Source organism: Mercenaria mercenaria, chromosome 10 (genome assembly GCF_021730395.1).
Source record: "Mercenaria mercenaria strain notata chromosome 10, MADL_Memer_1, whole genome shotgun sequence".
Classification (NCBI taxonomy): domain Eukaryota; kingdom Metazoa; phylum Mollusca; class Bivalvia; order Venerida; family Veneridae; genus Mercenaria; species Mercenaria mercenaria.
Genome location: NC_069370.1, coordinates 15217570 through 15234426, shown reverse-complemented (window position 1 = coordinate 15234426; position 16857 = coordinate 15217570). Strand labels below are relative to the sequence as shown.

The window sequence follows — 16857 nt, the reverse complement described above, 5'->3', positions numbered from 1 at the left end:
ACAGGCTGTCTAGCGTCCCTAAAATTCCTACTTTTTCCTATTTTTTTTCTATTTGGCTAAAATTCCTATTTTTTAAAAAAAAATCAAAGGAAATTCCTAAAAAGGCCCTATTTTTTCACAAAGATTCCTAATTTTTTAACTTTTTTGCAATGATCAAAAAGAGAAAATGTTTTTAATGTTGTTTAAAAGTTCTTCTAATTCAGAAAAAAAACAATTTAGCACAGTTCAAAACAGTGGAAAGCTAGGAGACGTCTTTTCTGTAAATAAAGCACTATTTCTGAGTTACTTTTATGTCAGTCACATAAAGGTAAGCACATTACATGGTCTTTAAAGTCCATATTTTGATTTGAAAATCCCTAAATTTAGCCCTAAAATTTCCTTAAAATTGTACCAAATTCCTAATTTTAGCCCTATTTTTTTTGTACAAATTGCCCTAAAATTAGCCCTAATTTTTTGTCGGGGTATGCTAGACAGCCTGCATCGAGTACCTGGGGTCTTGCTCCATCATGAAAAGCTAAACAGTCGCCATATAACCTGTACTTGGGTCAGTATGACGTTACAACCCAACAACAACAAAAAATCAGCGTGCTTGTCATAGGTGTAATACTTGCAGGCTCTCTTGAGGGAATATTTAACTACTGGTTGATCCACTATTTCCTTGGCTGATTTTCCCTGGAAGTTCTGCCCTTAAAGCTATGCAAGAACTATTATTAGTCATAGTCTACATATAACATCTCGAGGACTGGCTGTTTTGAATTTTGAAGACATTTGAATTTGTATTGGTTATAATGTTGTTTTTTCATGGAAAGTCATTATATTAATTCTGGGCATCTAATATTAAAAGTCAGTAACCTTAAATATTTCATGATATTGTGAATACATGTATATCATTTCAGGAACGTTCCCAGCCACTTTGTACACACAGGGGCCTGAGTCAGACTCGGATCTAGATGATCATGTACCACTGAGAAAAGTTATACAGAAAAAGAACATGATTGAAAGTGATGATGAAGATTGAAATACTGACTTGAGAAAGAAATGGAAATTCTCTGCCTGTAAAACACCAAAAAATGAGCATTTGACAGTGAAAAATTAAGATATTTCACATAGTGTACCTCCATGTACTTCAGTTGAGGAATATGAATGGCATAGCCAAAAGGGGAAAAATCTGGTGCGTGATTGTGGAAGAGTTTGGTTTTACATGTGGAACACACATTATTAAAAGAAATTATATCTGTTAAGCAGTTTTAACTAAAATTTATACATTTGATAAGTGACAGGTCAGAAGCACAACAGTTACTACGATATTACCATGTTTGTATCAAATATTTCTATGCAAGTTTCAGCCTTTTGCGCCACACTTTAGGGGTTGGAGTGTACAGATATATCTTTGTCCTGTCTTGTCTGTCTGTGCATCACTAATTTACACTTTGAATTGCTTAAAAGTATGTTACCTAAAGAATCAGCAGTTAGTTCATGGGGTTTTTGTTCCCGATTTCACTCATTTCATAGCAGAGTAATGTCCCTTGAATGAGTTAAAATGCACAAAAAGAGAATTTGGCCTAGAGACAAAAAACTTTCAAAAATGGTAAAGTAGCACCAGCAGACAGATGGTCTGTGATTTTAGACTTATTTCTCTGCTTAAAAAAATATATAGCCTAGAGATGGACATTTTTCTGAAATGTTATCAGCATGAAAAGTTGTGCACCTTTGGTTTACAGCAAGGGTACTATAAATGGAAAATAGTCATAACTGTTTTACAAAAGGCTGTTGTTGAATTTTATTTTTGATCGATGGCAACTGATGTAAAAAAAAATGAAATTGATGTTAAACTTTGTTAACTAAAAACTTTGCTGGAAACAGTGCATTTGTTAAAGTAATGACATAGAACTTGGTAAGAAGCAACTTTTCTTACTAAACCTATGTAGGTGTACTTAAACCAGTTTTCAACCAAATCATTTAAGGGTATGGTTGTATCATGTTGAAATTCAGAGAAGTGTTGGTCTCCTGTGCTCAATAGTAAGCCTGTGTTGTGTGTTCAACAGCAGTCCTATGATATGTGCCTGTAGTCCTATGATATGTGCCTGTATTATGTGTATGATAGTAATGCTGTATTCATTTTCATATTTATTTTGTATGTTTACCCATTTTTTTTCATACTGGTATTTGTGATACTATACAATTGTCAAAATAAAAAAAAGATAGTGTCGTTATATATCTTTGTAATGATACTAAGAATATTACTGTTAATTGTTAAACATCAGCGTTAGAAGAGAAATCCAGCATGTATCTGGTCATTTATAAATGTAATTTTTTTGGCCATGTGAAATTCTAATTGTGTTTCGTTGTAGAGTTTTTTTTATCACCCCCTCCCCACCTCACCCTAAGTATATAATTGTTTTTCTCTATGCCCATCAGTCAATAAACCACTGGTTTCTGATCAATAACAGTAGATACTCTGGGCCTGCATGATTGACTGTGGTTAGTAAATTATTTCTAGTATTTTGGTAGTCAACTGGTAAAAAGAAGTTACCTTGACTGAGACTCAACACAATTCTTGATGTTCAAATAGGTTGAACAACCAGATGCACAAGGGCAACATGTCGTGCCCGTCCTTCGACTTACAACAGTTTACTGTGACCTTGATCTTAGAGTCCATCTCATTTGATTAAACATGCCAAATATAAACAAGATTCCTCAATGCATATGGGCCGAACAAGATCTGACATGACCTTTGACTTCCAACTGTGACCTTGACCTTTGAGATAGGAACCTTGGGTTTGCACATTACACTCCGTCTCACTGAGGTTAACATTTGTGCCAAATACAAACAAGTTTGTTCCATGCATGTCAAAGTTATGGTCTGGACAAACAAATCCGGATGCACTCATGCATGCACATACAGAACAGCCATTTGGACAACTATGTCTTACTAGTCTAATAATGGAACTTTTGTCCTGGCAAGCTGAGTCAAACTGATTATGTCTGCTCAATAACTTTAGTTTGGTTTGATCTATTGTCACCAAACTTGGGGAGTATCATCTTTTATTGAAGAAATGTTTGGAGTTATGTCCCCCACCCTGGTTGAGACATATTGTTTTTGCCCTGTCCGTCCGTCCGTCACACTTCATTTCAGATCAATAACTGGAGAACCATTTGACCAAGAACCTTCAGACTTAATTGGGTGGTAGGGCTACGGGAGTATACGACCTCTATTGTTTTTGGGGTCACTCGATCAAAGGTCAAGGTCACAGGGGCCATTCCTGGTCAATAAATTGAGAACCACTTGACTCAGAATGTTGAAACTTCATAGGATGATTGGTCATGCAGAGTAGATGACCCTTATTAATTTTTGGGTCAGTCTGTCAAAGGTCAAGGTCATAGGGGCCTGGTCATGTAAAATCATTTACGGACAGTAACTAGAACCACTTGACCCAGAATGTTGAAACTTAATAGGATGATTGGACATGCAGAGTAGATGACCCCTATTGATTTTGGGGTCGCTTGATCAAAGATCAAGGTCACAGGAGCCTGAACAATAACTTGAGAACCATTAGGCCCATAATGTTGAAACTTAGTGGGATGACTGGACATGCCAAGTAGAATATCCCTATTGCAGCCAACCATCAGTGTCTACTTGACTCGTCCCATCCCCTATTGACTTCATGCCTATACGACTATGCATTGGGGGAGACATGCGCTTTTTTACAAAAGCATCTTCTAGTTATATTTGGGCTAACTCGAGGCAAGGTCATTTCAACTTAAAATAGAAGAATAGTTTCCACTTGGTATCTTTAGTTTTGGTTGACCTGTTGTCATTTAACTTGATGTCTAGACTTTTATTGAGACAAAGACTGTCGTCCGTCAGTGAACTGATATCCAATTTAAAGTCTAAATGTGAAGACCATTGCATATGTAGTAACATTAACTAACTGTACAACAGTTTATGTACAAATCATCCATAAAAAAATGAACTGATATGACACCATATATGGTCATGTTGGTAGAAGCTAATTATGTACTAAATTTTAAAGTTGCAAAGATTGCATTTAATATTCATATTTGGCAGCTGGCTTATCAGTTTCTGACACTTGCTTAAGCGGTGGATCATTGGCTTCCGACCAATACCTAGAAACTGCTTGGTCTCAGAATGGTCAAACTTTATAGGATGACTGGCTGGTCAGTAGATGACCTGCTTATATTCTGGGATCAGTATGTCCATGTCAAAGTAACTTTGAGGCTGAAAATGGATTTCCAAATGCTTTGACCCCTACAATTGTCAAACTTCAGAAAGGGGAATGCCTCAGGTCACTAGATGACCTCTTTCATTATGGGGTCAGTTTTTGTTTTGAAAAAAAAAAAATGTGTCTTGTTAATTTAATATCACTGCATATGTGTCCATGTTTTTTTTAGCAGATGCATAATGTTGCATGGCAGTCCTAAAATCACAATTTTGCTTTATGTATTGTTCTTATATGAATCTGAAGGCATGTTTTAAAGATAAAATATGTTGATCTATACAAATTGGCATAAAATTAAAGAAAAAGTTTTTCAGTGTGATAACTAAATAAATATATGGTTACCAATAAGAAAGACATTTTATGTTTTTACATGGGCTTCACCATCATGAAAATATAGAATTGTTTCTGTTATCAGTGAAGATATATTTTGATATGACAATGAAAAGAAACAAACATATAATACTTAGTCCCAGTACTGTACAGGGAGACTTTTTACAATTGCAGATGGCCAAAAAAATTAAAATGAAGATGTGAAGTTTTTGTTTAAAAGGTTGTATAATAATTATTTCAGGCTTTTGAGACCCTAACGTGAAATTAAAGGAAACAATTTGAATAGCTTTTACAAAAGAATTTTCTGACCAGTCTCAAGGCTGGAAAACTCTAGGTTCAGTCCCTGAACACATCTTACCAAATATGTGAAAAATGGTACTGGCAGCCGTCTTGCTTGGCACTCAGTATTAAAAGGGTTGTACTATTAAGCAGAGTGAGTCCAGACAAGTATCTGCTATTGGATATCTAGTTGGTTCTGCAAGAGCTACGTAGCTCATGTTGGCTGGTGATAATAAGGGATGATAAATTAACCTTGCCTTTACCATTGTGTTTCTTGAGAAGTCCATGTTTTTGTATGATTAGGCAGGCAATACTTACTAACTCCAGCCACATACACCTCTGGACTAACTCTGTCAAGCTGTTCATGATGGGAAATTGTAAAGCTTCTAAATGCTAGGAGTCAAGCTTAACAGTAAGTAACATTACTGTGAAGTCCATACAAGCATGGTTCTGATCTCATCTGAAGAATATCCACCTAGTGGTTCATCAGAAGGAATCCCATGAATAAAATATGTAAGACATACACCAGATCATCCACAGAATACGTAACTAATAGTTGACCCTGCCCGTTTGATTTGATGAATTTAGACCAGACATGAAATCCAAGATTATCCACCTACTTGTATACAGTTTACCCCGACCCTTTGATTTGATGAACATAGACCAGACATGAAATGCAAGATTATCCACCTACTTGTACACAGTTTACCCTGACCCTTTGATTTGGTGAACTTAGACCAGACATGAAATGCAAGATTATCCACCTACTTGTATACAGTTTACCCCGACCCTTTGATTTGATGAACTTAGACCAGACATGAAATGCAAGATTATCCACCTACTTGTACACAGTTTACCCTGACCCTTTGATTTAATGAACTTAGACCAGACATGAAATGCAAGATTATCCACCTACTTGTACACAGTTTACCCTGACCCTTTGATTTGATGAACTTTGACCAGACATGTAATGCAAGATTATCCACCTACTTGTATATAAACAGTTAACCCTGACCCTTTGATTTAATGAACTTAGACCAGACATGAAATGCAAGATTATCCACCTACTTGTACACAGTTTACCCTGACCCTTTGATTTGATGAACTTAGACCAGACATGTAATGCAAGATTATCCACCTACTTGTATATAAACAGTTTACCCTGACCCTTTGATTTGATGAACTTAGACCAGACATTAAATGCAACATTATCCACCTATCCAGTTTACCCTGACCCTCTGATTTGGTGAACTTAGACCAGACATGAAATGCAAGATTATCCACCTACTTGTATCCAGTTTACCCTGACCCTTTGATTTGATGAACTTAGACCAGACATGAAATGCAAGATTATCCACCTACTTGTATACATTTTACCCCGACCCTTTGATTTGATGAACGTAGACCAGACATAAAATGCAAGATTATCCACCTACTTGTATACAGTTTACCCTGACCCTTTGATTTGATGAACTTAGACCAGACATGAAATGCAACATTATCCACCTACTTGTATACAAACAGTACCCTGACCCTTTGATTTGATGACCTAACAGGTCACGGAATGCCAGATCATCCACCTAATAGCTCACCTTGACCCTTTGGTTCGGATGAACTAACGGACATTGAATGCCGGATCATGTGCGCCTATTAGCCGCCTTGATACATTTGTCTAACAACAAAACAAACTAAATTTTAATATTCTAAAAGCTTTATTGAAATTAAGTAAAGGATGATTTCTTTCATTTTAGCATAACATACATAACCTAACATACACAACAATTTTACAAAATAATTATACTGTTAAGTAATATAAATATTAAGTGTAAATACAGACTAAGCATGCATGTTACAAGTAAACTTAAGGCATCTGTATCAGCTCCTCATCTTAAGACTGGGTTTAGCTGAATTAAACGTAATTCATGCATGTGGTATTTTCTGTAATAATCTAAAAGAAGACTTATAAAGATGATGAACTTTTAAGCAAACTATTAAATATATGTATGACATGTTTATGTACATTACCACCAACAATGGTTTTGATGGGCAACATTTCTTTGAGAAACAGGTGTATAATTTTACCTTGACTCTTGGTATAATAATACAAAAACAACAAGCAAATTCGATGAATTGGAATCTCCCGCGGAAAGGGTCAGAGTTGAGGAACGGCAAAAAAATATATCCTGCAAAAAGTTAAGAATGTTACCAAAAAGCAAATTATTTCATTAGTCAAATCAAATTAAAAGAAAATGAATGGTTTGTTTGGGGGGGGGGGGGGGGGGTGAGGATACAACAGTTTACATGTTGATTATAAATATTGGTAGAAAACGAAAAATGAAAAAAAAAAAAAAAAAAAAAAAAAAAAATGGGGGGGGGGGGGGGGGGGGGTGAGGGAGGGGGTGACTAATGTAAGGTGGTGACCAGGTGTAAGTACACAACATCACATGTTTATAATAAATGTGCATGGAAAAGAATGGAAGAAGTTTAATGAAATTCTTCCAATTGGTTGGTTTGTTATGTACAGATCTGTGGATTTTTAAACAATTAAAGGGCAATAACTAAATGGAAAATTGACCAATCGAAAAAAAAACTTGAAGGGCATCGTCGCAGTATCTTGGTTCATTTCTATTTCAAGTTTGATGAAATTCTACCTGCTAGTTACTGAGAAATGGCTGCAGACGGACATTTTTCATTAAATCAAGGGCAATAACTCTGAGGGAAATTGACCTATCCAAAAAAAAAACTTGACGGGCATCAGCGCAGTATCTTGGTTCATGTCTATTTCAAATTTGATGAAATTCTACCTGTTAGTTACTGAGAAATGGCTGCAGACAGACATTTTTTATTAAATCAAGGGCAATAACTCTGAGGGAAATTGACCAATCAAAAAAAAAACTTGACGGGCATCATCGCAGTATGTTGGTTCATGTTTATTTCAAGTTTCATGAAATTCTACCAAGTAGTTACTGAGAAATGGCTGCGGACGGACGGACGGACTGACTGACGGACGGACAATGCCATTTCAATACCCCCCTCCCGATTTCATCGGCGGGGGATAACAAAGGTCATCTACTGACCACAGGCAATAAAATAAGGTGCAACCAAAACCTTTGTTTAGGTCCTATTTTATGTACAAAACTGCATCAAACATGGTTTCTACACAAATTTTGATGTCGAATATTCAACAAAAGCAGAGTTAAGTAATGCTTTGATGAATACTAAAGAAATACCAGTTCAAAAAGAGTGAACCTGAACAATCATTTTACATAGCAATCAATATATTTTCAGTTTTAAAAAAAAAGACCATTATTTTGACAAAATGCAGGACTTCTCGTATTTGACCTATTTACTTATCTAATGATAACAGACAAGACCATTAAGATTAAGTTATAAAGCTATAATTAAAGCTTTTTGTATTTACAAACATACTTTTAAACAAACATAATTAAACACTGAAGACAGTGAATGCAACAGTTTTACCTAGACATAAAATAATCAGCATAATTGTGTTTCCTTGAAGTAGCAGACCGGGAAATGACACTTGGAAATTTCTATTGCAATTTGGCATTCTTCAGATGTAAGTTTAGCTGAACACACCCAGAAGACTGTAAACAAGGGAGAGTGCCAAAATTGCAAACATAGAATATGTAACCCGCCAAATATCATTATGGGTCCACTACCTCAAAAAGTATAGTCCAGCATGCATATCATATTTCAAATTTACATGACGTGGAGCTAGAAGAGTAAGATGTACATGGTCATATTTTGATATAATTTTGCTTTTCAAAACCATGTGCATACATGAAGCAATCCACTAACATAGCTTCTCAAACAAGTAATGAAGAGATATTGAACAATTAGCCTTTCCATCTTCTCATTCTAGACAAAGAAATAATATTCTAAACAAACTCGCAAAATTACAATAAACAAACTCGCAAAATTACAATAAAACCGCTAAAATCAAAATTGTGTACCTATGAACATGTGAAATTCAGCAAAACAAAAATATTTTAAAAAAAAACAAGAGGGCAATGAAGGCCCTGTATCGCTCACCTGACCTATTGACCTAAAGATCATCAAGATAGTTTCATTAAGATATGGTCATAAATGTGGCCTCTACAGTGTTAACTAGCTTTTCCTTTGATTTGATCTGGTGATCTAGTTTTTGACCCTACATGACAAAGATTCAAACTTGACCTTGAGATCATCAAGATTAACATTCTGACCAAGTTTCATGAAGATACAGTCATAAATGTGGCCTCTAGAGTGTTAACAAGCTTTACCTTTGATTTGACCTGGTAACAGTTTTTGACCCAAGATGACCCAATATCGAACTCATCCAAGATTTAATCGAGAGTAACATTCTGACCAAGTTTCATTAAGATTGTGCCAAAATTGTGACCTCTAGTGTTTACAGTCAAATTGTTGACGACGACGACCGACGGACACAGGGCGATCACAAAAGCTCACCTCTGAGCACTTCGTGCTCAGGTGAGCTAACAACAAAATATGCTAACAGCTAATGTCATACAAAGAGTAAACTTTTGACTACTCTACATAGCAGAGAGATAGAGATTTCATATTTGTAATCATCAACATCTGCATACAAAAACATGTCAAGAAAAATTAATTTTGCATTTAAAAACGGCAAACCTTGCCACTTGCTTTATCTTGCATGCGTACTAATAACTCTTAAGTATCAAGTCAAAAGCTTTGATAATAGTAACAAAGATCTTTGACTTGATCAAAAACTTTAACCAAAAATTTCTCAGTTAAAAATGGCCATAACTGTCAAAATTCAAATTGGATTTATGGGGATTGTTTCTCCTGGTGTAGATTTTGATAGTAAATAACCGTTTTAAATTTAAAGTCAAAAGCTTTGATAATAACAGATATTTAACTTTATCAAAAACTTTAACCAACGCCAATGCCAGGGTGAGTGCAATAGCTCTACTTTTTCTTTGGAAAGTGGAGCTAAAAATTATACCCTGATAAAACTGATACTGACACAAATGAATTTATCTGCATCATGTGTTTCATGAACAAGTGAAATTCAGCAAGACAAAACATTCTTTTGACCTTTATATTGCTTTGTAAATGATGTACTGAAGCAAACCTGGTATTAGTTCAGTTGATAATATATCTCTGACTATTCCTATTCCGATAACAGAACTGTTTAGTTTCAGCCGATACTTTTCAGATCTTTGTATTCAGACCATTGGTTCTGCTCGACTTTAGAACTGTACCACAACACGAACCATTTGTTAAGCACATAATTACGGTATGCCCTCTCCCTATGATGGCTTGTTGTAGCAAGTTAGTACATAGTTTTGTAGCAGCTGTGATGTTTCACCAAAATTTTTAATGACCTCAGAAACCACAGGGGTCATAATATTATACAGTACTGTCTACAGGTAACAATCTCGTGAAGATTGACAGCCAAAGCATTCTTTGAATACTAAACTTAAACAGATTTCAGTCTTAACCATTGTGACCTTGACCTTTGACCTAAAGACTCCAAAAACAATTAGAGTTATTTTTATCTTCTACCTAACTCCTTATAGGGATCACACAGAGCAGCATTTTACAGTTTCAATTTCATATTTATCAAATCTAACTTACATTCAACTGGAAATTTCTTTTCATGGTGAATGTTGATCTTACAGTTTAGTCTTCGACGCGTCAGTATCGATCGGAAAGGGTAAGATGATGTAGATCTTTTATTGATTTTTCCCCCCCAAGGCATTTGTGGCCGATTTCGGCCATTTTATATTGCCCGTTGGGCACTTTCTAGAAGTCTGAATGACGGCAATTGAATGAATTTCGAATGCACATTGACAATATTTATATATTGTTTGTAATGGCAAGCCGCTCGGGACACCATTATCCCCGCCTAGCAGAAATGCGCGTGCAGAATGCGCACAGGATGTAAACAAAATTGACAGATTTATTCAGAAAGGTGAGGAGATTTTGGAGACATAATCGTGTCGTCAATATGATCATTTGAAAGCAAGACTCTTAAGATAAAGGAGCTAACTTCATCGGTCAATGAATTGAAGACGAACATGAAACACAAAACGGACCATGGGGAGGAAGTACCGACCAAAAAGAATAAATCCTGCGCAGAAGTTTCGGATATATCGGTAATTTCGGATAATTCTGATGTAGATGACGATGTTGACGTTATAATGAACAAAGCAGGTTGACAAGAAGAAAATGCAAAAGGTACACCAGAAATACAAAAAACCTGCAAATGTAGACCAACTCCTTTAGGGATCATACACCCTCCCTACCCAACCCTGCAGCTTGATTTTTTATGCTCATTGCTGCCAATCAAGACTGATTTTCCCGGAAACATGAGCTACGTCATCTCTGTATGATCCCTAAAGGGAATTGATATAAGATACAAGAGATCACAGAGTGATCTTGGCGCCCACCAATGTGCCATTTTTGAGTGTTCCAAATTTCAAGACTTATTGACTAGGTCAAGGTCAAATTTCATTTCCATACACAACACTGTGCATGTGGTCCAAATTCGAAAGCTGTAGCTTGAGAAATGTGAAAGTAGGTCACTAGATCAATCTTAAGGTCAAAGTTTAATTCGGTACACAAAACTATGCAAGTGGTCCAAATCTGAAGGCTGTAGCTTGAGAAATGTGAAAGTAGGTCAGTAAGTCAAAATCAAGGTCAAATTTCACTTCAGAAACAAATCTATGCATGTAGTCCAAAATTGAAGCCTGTACCTTCAAAAATATGAAAGTAGGTCACTAGGTCAATGTAAAGGTCAAAGTTTGTTTTGGTACACAATCCTATTCATGTGGTCTAAATTTGAAGCCTGTAGCTACAGAAATGTGAAAGTAGGTCACTAGGTCAATCTTAAGGTCAAAGTTCATTTCGGTACACAAAACTACGCAAGTGGTCCAAATTTGAAGGCTGTAGCTTGAGAAATGTGAAAGTAGGTCACTAGGTCAATGTAAAGGTCAAAGTTTGTTTCGGTACACAAAACCATGCATGTGGTCTAAATTTGAAGCCTGTAGCTACAGAAATGTGAAAGTAGGTCACTAGGTCAATCTTAAGGTCAAAGTTCATTTCGGTACACAAAACTATGCAAGTGGTCCAAATTTGAAGGCTGTAGCTTGAGAAATGTGAAAGTAGGTCACTAGGTCAAAATCAAGGTCAAATTTTATTTTGGAATACAGAACTATGCATGTGGTCCAAATTTGAAGCCTGTACCTTCAAAAATGTGAAAGTAGGTCACTAGGTCAATGTAAAGGTTAAAGTTTGTTTCGGTACATAAAACCATGCATGTGGTCCAAATTTGAAGGCTGTAGCTTGAGAAATGTGAAAGTAGGTCACTGGGTCAAAATCAATGTCAAATTTCATTTCGGAACACGAAATTATGCATGTGGTCCAAATTTTGAGCCTGTACCTTCAAAAATGTGAAAGTAGGTCACTAGGTCAATGTCAAGGTCAAAGTTTATATCAGTGCACAAAACTATGCATGTGGTCCAAATTTGAAGGTTGTAGCTACAGAAATGTGAAAGTAGGTCACAAGGTCAAAATCAAGGTCAACTCATGTCAAGGTTCATCTTGCCACTCAAAACCATACATGTGGTCCAAATTTGAATGTTGTAGGTTGACAAGAGTTTTTAAAAAGCTTTTCCCTATATAAGTCTATATGAACCATGTGACCCCAGGGCGGGGTCATATTTGACCCTAGGGGGATAATTTTAACAAACTTGGTAGAGAACCACCAGGCGATGCTACATTACAATATCAAAGCCCTAGGCTTTGTGGTTTGGACAAGAAGATTTTCAAAGTTTTTCCCTATATAAGTCTATGTAAACCATGTAACCCTCGGGGCGGGGCCATATTTGACCCTAGGGGGATAATTTGAACAATCTTAGTAGAAGACCACTAGATGATGTCACATACAAAATATCAAAGCCCTAGGCCCTGTGGTTTTGGACAAGAGGTTTTTCAAAGTTTTTCCCTATATAAGTCTATATAAACCATGTGACCCCTGGGCGGGGCCATATTAGACCCCAGGGAAATAATTTCAATCATCTTGGTAGAGGACCACTAGATGATGCTTCATACCAAATATCAAAGCCCTAGGCTCTGTGGTTTTGGCCAAGAAGGTTTTCAAAGTTTTTCCCTATATAAATCTATGTAAATTATAGAAATAAACAAAGGGCCATAACTTACTAAAAATTTGTTGAACCATTCTGATTTTCAGGGGGACACAACTAGGGTACCAATACATCATTCTGACAAAGTTTGGTCAAAATCCCCCTGGTAGTTTCTGAGGAGATGCGATAACGAGAAATTGTTAACGGAAGGACGGAAGGACGCCGGACCACGGACGCAGAGTGATTTGAATAGCCCACCATCTGATGATGGTGGGCTAAAAATCTCGATCAAACTTCAACTTAAGGTAAGTTTTAATCTTACAATTATTGACCACAGGCTATTTCATCTTCTTCATATTCCCAAATAAGACCTTTGCGAGAGATTAAGCAGCTACCGCATCCCAGACAAGCAGGACCTCAGGGACGCCATTTAACAGACATTTTTAGAAATTCTCCATAATTTTTTCGTGTATATAAAGATTCTGCCTTAGAAAGATATACAAGTTAAGATTAGCTGTAATGATAATTTACCACTCCTGTGGGTCAACTGAAATGTATGTCTTTGTGAAAGAATTTCTCAAACATGAAATTTCTTTTCCCATTTTTAAAGTTTCAACATCTAAGACCGAGATAAGTGAATGCCATCTGCTATTAATGTTACTTTTTCAGAAGCTGGATGGTGAGCAAGATACGAGACCAAAGGAAAAGTCTATTGTGTGCATGTCTAAAATGACAAACAGCAAAACAAAGGAAAATGAGTCGAGACCAAAGAAGATGTCTACCTTCAGCATGTCTAAAATGACAAACAGCAAAACAAAGGATGAGTAAGTAGTAATACCACATAAATCAGCAGAGAACAATGACGGTAATAAAATACGAGTAATACTAAAATGTTCTGCTATCAGTTGTCATCTCTAAAAACTGCCATATATTTGTAAATTGGCTGTCATGTTATATGTGGAGCCTGACTGTAAATAAAAATATCGGTTGGTCTGTCTGTCTGTCTGTCTGTCTGTCAAAATATACAAATAGTAAACACCTAACTTTCTAATCGTTCAGTTGCTGAAATAGAATAATTGTATTTTTTAGACTGTGATGAACAACAGCATAGCGCTGAGGTTCATGAGGAAGATGGTAGGCAATAATCAGAATTGGTAACATATAACAACCAATAACACATTGGTAGATAACTAGTAAAATCTTTACAGTGTTTCATACTTCAAAACCTTAATTTTTGGTAAAACCAATAAATGCTCCCTGATGTACTTTGAAACATTATCTTTACAGTGTTTCATACATCAAAACATTAAGATAGCTTCTTCAGTCAGGTAATACAAAGGAAGCACATAGCTTTCCCATATGGCTTAACAAGGAGAGCATTTAGTATGGAGATAATTTGCTCACATTTTTCAGCCCTGGGTGATCATGCAGATTTGACTGAAAACATTTTATCAGAGACCTTTTGTCCTCCATCATTGATTCATTTGGTTGGTTAAGTGGGAAATTACTCCAGAAAACAGCAGGCGGGGCACTGAATTCTTCTTGTGAGGAAGCCATCCTGGGCTGGGTTACGGAAGGTCGGTGGTTCTACCTTAGGTGCTTGTGATGAAATAATGCACGAAGCGGCACCTGAGGTCTTCCTACACCATGAAAGCAGGAAAGTATGACCTACAACTGCATCTATGTGATGTTAAACCCAACAAATGTAGAGAACAGAACCAGTTAGGTTAACTGCCTGTGAGCACATATTGACTGAAATACTGTAGAATATTGTTTTTCTGACAAAGCCATGCAATGTTCATATTCATTACATACAGTGATCATTTTAGGTTTTTGTATGTCATTAAAGTTATGAATTTTAATAGAGTTGAAGCTTTGGAAAAACACAATCTTTTATTTTCAGAGTTGGCTTACATTGGGGATGTGAAATACGGAGTAAAGATTTCTAAAGATGCTCTAGAAAGGTGCGAAAAAGCGGCAAAGTCCGCGGAAAAGCTGGCTCCAAATCTTATAGAATTTCTGCTTACTCCAGGGGAGTTCTGAACTGTTACTGTATATGAAAATCCTCAACACAAGAAAACAGCTATGGAGGAGAAGAAAAGAGCTTTGAGAAGTAAGATTTCACTTCATATTTATTTCCCATTGTTATTATGTATTGGGCACAAAATTGCAATCCAGTAGTCATCCTCTTTAAAATTTTGTTTCCACAAGTCTGATTGGTTTTGACTGTTACCTTTAATATTGTCCATTTTGTAAAGTGGAAAGTGCTGTTATGGTTTTGTGCATCTGTCTGTCTTTCTTTAAATGTTTAATACAACATACCCTCCCCCCACACACCCTTTCCTCATAAATACCTGTGTACTCATTGTTTGTGGAGCACCCAGGGGTGTAATTTAAAGGTGAATGTAGCAATCTTACCAATTTCTCTCAGACTCTGTAACTAAATAATAAAATCTGTAAAAAGATCCTTTGGCAGATGGGGGCAGATCGGAAAGGGTTACAAAAGCATTGAACGACAAAATATGGAAACATCGAGCCAAGTTGGAATAAACCGGTGTGAAAAATTCTACATGGACTACACTACAGTACTTGTGAAATCCATGTCCAAAGCTTGTTGATACTGTTAATATATTAAATTCTTTATCTAGTAACTTTTGACATAGACATCCAGCACAAATGATCACTTAATCAAGAACTCACAAGTTAGCCATGACAACTCAAGATCAAGGTCACAACTCAAGGTCAAAAGTATGAGCTCTGTATCTCCTAAATCATTTGAAAGATTTTCAAAAAACTTGGATCAAATGATCACCTCACCAAGGCGATACGCAGAATTCATGAGTCAGCCATGTCAGTTCAAGGTCAAGGTCACAGCTCAAGGTCAAAGGTTTATCTTTTCACAATCCATAATAGCGGCAGGGATTTAGTGGTCTTTCAGACTGCTTTGTTTAAAAAAAATCCCTACAGAAACTAATATTATAGTTCAACATACACTTTCCTGACTTCGGAATTTGGAAAAGATCTGACCACATGTAGAGTTTTTTGCCATATGAAATTTGCCTTGAAGAATGAGATCAGAATGAAGCAGCTGACCAATTTATGGTCACTTGGTCACAACAAGTTAAGAGTTGACACTGAAAAAAAAAAATAGGTAAACCAGTTCGGTCAAAACCTAGGTCATAAGGTCTAAAAATAGAAAAACGTTTTGACCCCTCTAGAGGCCATAGTTTTCAATGGATCTTCATGAAAATTAGTCAGAATGTTCATCTTGATGATATCTAGGTCAAGTTCGAAACTGGGTCACATGCGGTCAAAAACTAGGTCAGTCGGTCTGAAAATAGAAAAACCTTGTGTCCTCTCTAGAGGCCATATTTTTCAATGGATCTTCATGAAAATTGGTCAGAATTTTTAACCTTGATGATATCTAGGTCAAGTTCAAAACTGGGTCACATGAGCTCAAAAACTAGGTCACTATGTCAAAAAATGACGTCATACTCAGTTCAAAACTGGGTCATGTGGGGACAGGTGAGCGATTCAGGACCATCATGGTCCTCTTGTTTTACTGTTTTTAAAGATAAGGGAAGCATCACATAATTGTTTAAAATGATCTTATTTCAATGTGTATTTGACAGGAATATGAGTTTAAAATCAAATAGTTTACACATTATTCAAGTATATGGCAGTTAGTAGTAGTCAGTGAACACAGTTTTCCTCCGACAAAAATAACTGGCTTCCTTTTAAATTCATTTAACTTAATCTGATATACATTGCACAGGATTTAAGTTAATAGGTGTTTACTGCAACATGTGGTGCATAATTATGTTGCATTTAAAGACTTTGACTTTACTTTTGTTTGAATAGTGACGAAATTTTAG

At 36.2% G+C, this 16857-nt stretch overlaps 1 protein-coding gene across 2 annotated transcripts in view; it reads left to right on the top strand.

The window, feature by feature from the left end:
• Positions 1-2062, top strand: part of LOC123560024 (protein timeless homolog) — a 63412-nt gene extending 61350 nt beyond the window's left edge. For both annotated transcript variants that reach the window (XM_053552310.1, XM_053552309.1), the window contains exon 36: positions 897-2062. In XM_053552310.1, coding sequence (XP_053408285.1) covers positions 897-1018 — 122 coding nt within the window. In that variant the 3' untranslated portion in view covers positions 1019-2062. The remainder of the gene's footprint in view (positions 1-896) is intronic.
• The last annotated feature ends 14795 nt before the right edge of the window (positions 2063-16857 follow it).